Here is an 8,326-nt window from a genome sequence, read left to right as displayed (position 1 = left end):
ATATATATATATATATATCCCCCACTGCCATCAAATCAATTCTGACTCACAGCAACCTTCCATCGAATTCTGAGGCTGTAAATCTTAGCAGGAAATAATTATCCATCTTTCTTTTGAGGAGCCATTAGTGGATTCAAGCCCCTAAAATATACAGCCTTTTGGTTAGCTGTGCAACACACTACAAACTATGCCAGCTGAGTTCCATGTATATATCTTTATCTACAAAAAGATTTATTTCAAGAAGATGATTCATGCTAGGGGTGCTATGAATCAGTTAATTCAACAACACCCGGCAACATAACAACATGAAGCTGTAAGTTTCCAAAACAGTGTGGTACTGACTTGAGGGCAGAGCAATCAAACAGAATTAAGAGCTCTCAAGTAAGACTTTACACTTTTGGTCAATGATTTTCAACAAAGATGCCAAGAAAATTCAACAGGGATGGGAGAGGTGCAGGTCTTTTTAAACAAATGATGCTGGGACAATTAGGTAGCCACTTACAAAAAGATGGATCTGGGCTTCGCTTTTTACTATAAACAAAAATTGATCACAGCTCTAAAACTCTGAAACTCTCAAGAGGAAACACAGAAGTAAACATTTATGATCCTGAGTAACAAATTGCTTGAACACAAGAGATTAAAGGCACAACTTGATAAATGGAACATGATAAATGTTCATCAAAAAAGTGAAAAGACAACCCATAAAATAGGATAAAATATGTGCAAGTTAAACACCTGGTAAGAAACTCTTTCCTATGGCATATAAATAACTTTTACTACTAAAAAAACCCCAATATATAGGTCAATAACCCAATTTTAAAATGGAAAAAGACTTGAAGATCAGTTTCTCACCAGAAGATACATACATGGTCAAAGCACAAATGTTAAGATGATTAGTATCATTGGTCATTCTATCTCACTGTAGTGGAGGCAGGACCAACTCATGGCTGATTCTCTGTTGTATTTCTGAGGTAAATAACAAGACAGGACATTGCTTATGTTTCTAAGGAGATGCTAGTGGATTTCAAACAGATAGGCACCACCTTTCAGTCAGGAGTGCAACCAATCTGTGGTTTTTTTTTCTACTTTGAAGAGGCCCATGACAGCAGATTTCCCCAGCAAAACACATCTTTTGATAACTTGACTGCTGATAGGTGTTGACTGTGGCTCCAAGTAAAAGGAAATTGTTGACAACTTTAACCTTTTCCGTCTGTCATGATTTGGCCTAGTGGTCCAGTGGGGAGGATTTCTGTTTTATGTGGCAATTTAATTCAGATTGAAGGCTGTAGTCTTTCATCTTCTGCAGCAAGTGCTTCCAGTCGTCTTTACTTTATGCAAGTTAGGTTGTATCATCTGCATAATGTAGGTTGTTGATGAGTCTTTCTCCAATCCTGATGCCATAAACTTCTTGAATGATGTGCTCAGAATGTAGACTGTATGGATAGGAAGAAAGGGTATATAATCCTGATGCATATCTTTCCTGCTTTTAAACCAATACTCCCTTCTCTACCTGGACTATAGCTTCTTGATCTATGCATACATTTTACATGATCACAATGACGTGTTCTGGGATTTCTGCTCTTCTCAATGTTATCCATAATTTGTTATGATCCATACAGGCAAAGTATTTTGCCAATATAGTGAAATTGTTGTTGTTATTGTTCTTAAGTCCTATGGAGTTGAGAAAGACTCACACAGTGCTATGAACAACAGATGTGAAACCTGCCAGGTCTTGTGCCATCTTTAATATCCCTGACACACGTAAGTCCATTGCTGTGTGAGCTGCAACTTTACAAGACTCTCCAGCTTTCCTTGTCTCTAGAGCATGCCTTTGACAGCGCACTGTCCCCCTTGTCTACCACTCTATTTAGTGCAAAAGAATTTGTGTTTTCCTTCTCAAAAAGGTTTCTGCCTTACACAGGTTGCAGTTATTTACAGATTTTACTGTACATGAGATGAAAAGGAAAAAAATCCTACCATGAAATAGTCTTTGTCACGGCCTAACCAGATATCTGAGGGAGATTTGTCTTTTCTCACTATGTAAACAAGCAATACCTAAAAGAATTTTATGTGTAAAAGGAGGTATATTTCCTGACACCCAAGCAGATATATGCACACCCATGTTTATCATGGCTTTGTTCACAATAGCAAGGAGTTGGAAACAACCTAAGCGCCCATCAACAAACGAATGTATAGAGAAGCTGTGGTATATCCACACAATGGGATACTACACTGCATTGAAAAACAAGGAACTCATGCAATATTATTCAAAATGGGTGAGCCTGGAGGACATTATGCTGAGTGAAGTATCTCAGTCACAAAAGGACAAATACTGCATGGTGCCACTGTTGTAAAACAGGACTGACCTCGGAGTTGGGGGGAGACTGAGAAAGATGGGTTCAATAATGTATACTGCATTGAAACAGATGAGGGAGAAAACTGTTTAAAAGGGATATGTGATTAGGTATTTTTGTCATGAGAGGAGTCCAGAGCGAAGGCTGCATAGTGGAGTGGACCTGGGGGGAGGGATTGTAAAATAATGAAATAATTTTTCTTTTACTTTTGCAAGAGGGTATTGTAGTGTGTGGGGGTGGGGAGGGTTGGGAGGAGAGAAAAGTGCAACAATGAATGAATGGAAATCCGAAGTCTCTGTAAATTTTTATTGAAATTAATAATATTTTTTTTAAAAAAAGAAAAAATGCCATTCAGAAGAAAAATTAAGTTAACAAAAGAGAGAGGTATATTTCTATATTTAAACCACATCTCTAAGACCCTGGGGCCAAACTATTGGAGAATGGATATTATCCAGAACAGTTGGACTCAAGGATAGTGCCACATGCTATTACCACTGGATGTGATCCTGATGTTGGGGTAGGAGGATAGAGATAATATGTTTGGCAGAGTGGAGGGGCAGCAAAGGAGAGGAAGACCTTCGAAGAGATGGATCGATTCAGTGACTGGAGCGGTTGGAATAAGTGCGTTTGAGATGGCTAGGTTGGCACAGGATAGAACAACATTTAGAGCTCTTGTACATAGGGTCGCTATGAGTCACAAGCGACTCGATGGCACATAACAACAACAACAAGTAATGACATTATAATAGTATTATGTCAAGCTTTTGAAATCCCAAAGAAACAGCAATTGTCAAATAACAAGTGGAGAATTTTAACAAGTTCTATTTTCATCCTTTACTTAATTTTGGTTTAATCATATTTAGATGAATAAAATCGAAATCATGATGTAGCTGTCATGAAAATCAACTCTTAAAATGTCTAAGAATGAAATTAACCAGGGGGATGGAGATAACACAGTATTATTATTACTTTTTCATAAAGTATGTTTTCTAGAAGAGCTAGCTTATCCTACATAAATTATCACCAAATTTCCTATCCACATGGACTGGCTCCCTGCAAACTTTTTCCCAATGTGATGTTTCAGATTGTGTGTTAAGTTGGCTGCTATGACTCTCTGGTTTGGCAATTATGAATAATCATCCCCTTGATTAGATCTGATACAATGCTCAGTTCTGTGATAAGCTCATCCAATCTTTAAAGGAAGTTTCCTCAGTGGTATGGCTTTGGATCAAATATGGAAGTCTGGGGAAGCCTAATTGCTTTTTGCTCCATCTAGATCCTGCATATGGCTTGTTCCCTCCAGTTCTTGGACTTGAACCAGTGGCTGGCTAGCCCTACTGGCCATGAATTTGTCAGCCTCCATAGCTATATGCCTCAGGAAAAGTCCTCCTGAGATCTGATCCACACACTTAGGAGTTTACAGCTTCTACAAGTGGATAAGTCATTTCCTTTAGATCGATCTATTTCTCTCTCCTCACTCACCTCACTTCTTTCTCTCTCTCTCTCTCTCTCCACAGAGAGAGAGAGAATATATTAAAACTAAGAGGGATCTAGGGAGCCCTAGGGAGCCCTGGTGGTGCAAGAAGTAATCCCAGAGGTGTGCAGTTCGAATCCACCAGATGCTCTGCTGGAGAAGGAGGGGCAATCTCCTCCTGTAACAGTCAGATCTGATTTGACAGCACACACACATAAAATAATAAAATTTTTAAAAAAACTAAGAGGAATCTTTGGGGAAATGTTAAAAATTATAAATTGCTTTACATAGGAAATCAAACCCAAACCACTGGCTTTGAGTAAATAGGCTTTGACCCAATCCTTTAAGACAAAGCACAACTGCCCCATTTGCCAGGCTGAAATCTTTATAACAGATTGTGTCATTGTCCTCCAGAGGAGTTGCTGGTGGATTTGAGCCAGTGACTTCTTGGCTTCTTCTTCTTGTTGTTATGTGTTATCGAGTAATCTGCAACTCAAAGTGACCTTATACACTACAGCTCTGAACGCTGACCTATCAGTGACTCCAATACACATAACCCCATTACCCCAGTTACTGTATCAATCCATCTCATTCAGGATATTCTTCTCCTATGTTATACCTCTACCCTTCCAAGCATGATGTCCTTCTCCAAGAACAGGTCCCTCCTGGCCATGTGCCCAAAGTATGTGAGATAGATAGATCTTGATAATCCTTGCCTCCAAGAAGTAGTTTCATTTCACCCTCTCCAGGACAGAACTCTTTATTCTCTTGGCAACCCATGGTTATGTTTGGTAATCTCCTCCAGCACCACAACTCATAGGCATTAATTTTTCTTCTGTCATCTTTAGTCATTGTCCATCTCTCCGATGCATAGCCAAAAATTGCGAAGGCAATTGTCTGGATCAGGTGCACCTTAGTCTCTAGACTGACACTGATGCTCTTTGACACTCTGGAGAAGTCCCAGAAAGTAAATTTTCCTAATGCAATTATTCTTTTGATTTCCTCACTGTTGATGCCAAAACTGTTGATTGTAGAACCTAGCACACTGAAATTGTTAACAATCTCAATCTCTTCGCCATATATCATGGTGCTGCAAATTGGCCCAGTGGAGAGAATCCTTGACCTAGTGGTCAAATACTAAGTCCACTGCACCACCAGAGTTCCTTACCAGGTGAAAGTGTTATTAAAATAGTGGCAATGGTAATCTGATAATAATTATGGAAAAGGTAACAATAAAAACAAAGCAATCTAGCCCATAACTATGTTATTATTTGATTTTAATATTAATTATTTAACAGATAGGTAATTTGCATTTTCATATCATATTCTCTTGATTTAACTTTGGTTAAATAAATGTCATGTTGATCAGCACAAGTGAGTTTTTTATTAAATTATTACAAATAAAAGTGGACTTAGAAACGTAACCACAATACTTCTTTAAATATATAGACTTCAGAGATGAAGGATAGTGAAACATTTTCAAATTTCCTTACCTAATATCTGAAAGATCACATTTGTTTCCAGCAATAGCCATTACAATGTTTTCTGGACCATGTTCTTTCAGTTCCTTAACCCATTTTTTCAGGGTATGAAATGAATCCTAAATTAAAAGTAGAAATAAATGACTGGAAGAACACAAAACCAGTATGTTTTCAGGACATTTCTTTAAAGTAACATATCACCACTATCTTGGAACAAAATTTAACAATAGTTTAGTCATCTGAAGCTACTGACTGCCATACAGCTGATTCTGACTCACAGGGACCCTATAGCGGGAAGCAAATCTGCCCCACAAAGTCCTAGGCCATAAATCCTTATGAGAGCAAACAGCCACCACCTTTTCCTGCAAAGCAGCTGGTGTATTTGAACTGTCAATATTTCAGTTAGCAGCTGAGTACTTGGAAACAACACACCCAATTCCTAAGCAATACTTATATAACTATGGAAGGTTCCTTTTCTAAAATGAAAACCTGAGCTGGAAGCAGAGGGATGTGGATGTACAGAGGGAAGAGGTGATTAATCACTGGGTTGTACAATTTGATGGGTGAGGGTGTGAGGGAAATTGAAAGAATTTGTTCGAATTTGCATTAGAATTTTGTAAATAAACTAATGAAATGAAAAAAAGGAATGCTAATTTTAAATTATATCCTTGATTTAATGGGAATAAAGATAACACAAGACTAAGAGAACATTTCTGTTTTTAAGAAAGAAAAAAATAACACACACACACACACACACTTTAAGCTTGTTTTCTTTCCTTTCACTCACACACTACATGTAGGTAGAAGTGGTCAGGAATTCATGAATGTTATAATGCTGAGTCTGTAAAAATAATGGTAGTCAGCATTATCAAGCAAAAAGTTAATTAAATTTGCCGATATAGATGGAAAAAATGTCAGCAAAGCACTGCAATTATTTGTTGATGGCCATCCTAGGGCACAATGCAATAACCTAGGAATAGATTAAAATAATGCATACACAGACACACAGACATCATATAATACACACAGTATTATCCTTGGCATTTTAAATAGAGGAAGTTCTGGTGGCCTAATGTCAGAGAATGGAATAATAAACATTTTATCATTATAAAACACGCAAAACTTTAAAAAATGTCTTAAAACATGGTCATTCTTAGAATAATATCAATTGATCTTGCCTTTACAAATAGACAATTTTAGAAAAAATGGTCACTATTGTATATTTATATTAATTTATAATTCTGAGATGCTTCATACAAAATAGGTGGAAATAAATGCAATACATAGTGTTCACTCTCCCCAACCACTTCATTCGAATTACTGAAGTTTCTGGTTTTGTTCTTTCTAACACAGAATTGTCAAGAAAGGCATCTTAACACTGAAGGGGCACTCTTCTTACCTGTTTGGTTATATCATATACAATGACAGCTGCAGCAGATCCACGATAGTACATGGGAGCCAGGGAATGAAACTGTTTATAAAAACAATGATGAATATTAGGACAAAGGGAACATATTTTCAGCAGTCTCAAATTAAATAAACAGCCCCTCGCCCCTCCACACCAGTATCCTCTTTTCAAGACCTCGATGGTACTATGCATCCAAAACCTGGACAATGAGTAAAGATGACAGGGGGGGAAAAATTGATGTCTTTGAGTTGTGGTGTTGGAGAAGAGCACTGAACATCCCATGGATGGCCAAGAAAACAAATAAATATGTCTTGGAGAGGGTGCAGCCAGAGTGTTCTTTGGAGGCAAGAATGATGAGGCTTTGCCTAACATACTTTGGACATAATTCTAGAAGTGCTATTCCCTGGAGAGGGACATGATGCTGGGAAGTGTGGAGGGTCAGCAAAGGAGAGGAAGACCCTCAACCGGGTGCACTGATAAGGTGACGGCTGCAATGGGCTTTTGTGTGTTAGGAAGTGTGAGGATGGCACAGGACAGGACTGGTTTCAGATCTTTTGTTCACAGGGTCGCTATGAGTCATACTCAGTGGCACCTAACAACAACAGTCATATTCTTTTTGCAGGATTTATATTAAAAAACAAATTATCTCTCCCAACAATACATAGTTGTGGTTTGCAGAGCATGAAATCTACTCTTGATCAAAAGTCAAATTTACTTTTAAAAAAAATGCTGCCAATCTGTGAATATTCTTTTCTCTATTGTTCATCACTTCTCTAACTTGACTGACCGAGCGCAAGATCTCATTAGGATCACAGAGCAGAAAGCTGAGGAAGACTCAGCCATGACAAAGATGAGGACCTCTTTAGCCAGGAATGGGTGGTGCCCTCAGTCTTGATGGCTGCCAACTCATGCACATGTACCCATGACAATGAAGATTATGTGCCAACGTGACTGCCTACCACTCTCAGGCTTGGCAGTTATGGTGTGGTCATTCTCTTGATGGCCTGATGCAGTGTAATCCTTGACAGGATCTGCCATGAGCAGTTAATGGGGTAAAGAGAAGTTTCATCAGGACTGACCAGCATTGGATATATGAGGCAGTTTGGCAGAGTGTCCTTGCTTTCTTCTCAGTCTGGACCCATTGTCACTGCTTTGGCTCCTGACTCAGTGGCCTGCTGATCCTGGACTTGTCAGCTTCCACAGTTAGATGACTCAGGAAAAGCCTCTCTCTTGAGATCTGACCCACAGACCTGGGACTTGCCAGTCTCTACCAGCAAGTGAGGTATTTCCTTCAGGTAACTCTCTTTACAGATAAATACTTAAGTGCAAGCTTCACTGGCTTTGCTTCTCTAGAGAATGTAGCCTAAGAAGACATCTCCCCACATAATGAGATGCTAGATGTGCTTCACCTCCTCAGGAAGGTCATTAGGCACAAAAGTCATCTCTCCCCAGGTAAATAAGATGGGTAGTCTGCAAATATTTATGAAAATTTTGGAGAAGTAGTCTTTCTTAACTTTCTGCAGAGGGTCAAGGACTGCAGCCTTCACTATGGACTGAGGCTCAATGTCAAGAAGACAAAACTTCTCACCACCGGACCAATCGGTAGCAT

At 38.7% G+C, this 8,326-nt stretch overlaps 1 protein-coding gene across 1 annotated transcript in view; it reads right to left on the bottom strand.

The window, feature by feature from the left end:
* Nucleotides 1–8,326, bottom strand: part of LOC102867636 (ras-related protein Rab-31-like) — a 316,824-nt gene that overhangs the window by 92,517 nt on the left and 215,981 nt on the right. Inside the window, exons 4-5 of the mRNA XM_006897024.1 lie at nt 6,709–6,780; nt 5,322–5,428 (exon numbers count right to left, since the gene is read on the bottom strand). Of these exons, the coding sequence (XP_006897086.1) occupies nt 5,322–5,428; nt 6,709–6,780 (179 nt within the window). The remainder of the gene's footprint in view (nt 1–5,321; nt 5,429–6,708; nt 6,781–8,326) is intronic.

Source organism: Elephantulus edwardii, unplaced genomic scaffold, assembly GCF_000299155.1.
Source record: "Elephantulus edwardii isolate Elephantulus edwardi_28Jun2011 unplaced genomic scaffold, EleEdw1.0 scaffold00196, whole genome shotgun sequence".
NCBI classification, from domain to species: Eukaryota; Metazoa; Chordata; class Mammalia; order Macroscelidea; family Macroscelididae; genus Elephantulus; species Elephantulus edwardii.
Note: the sequence above shows the minus strand (reverse complement) of the source record. Positions and strands in the feature narration are given on the sequence as shown.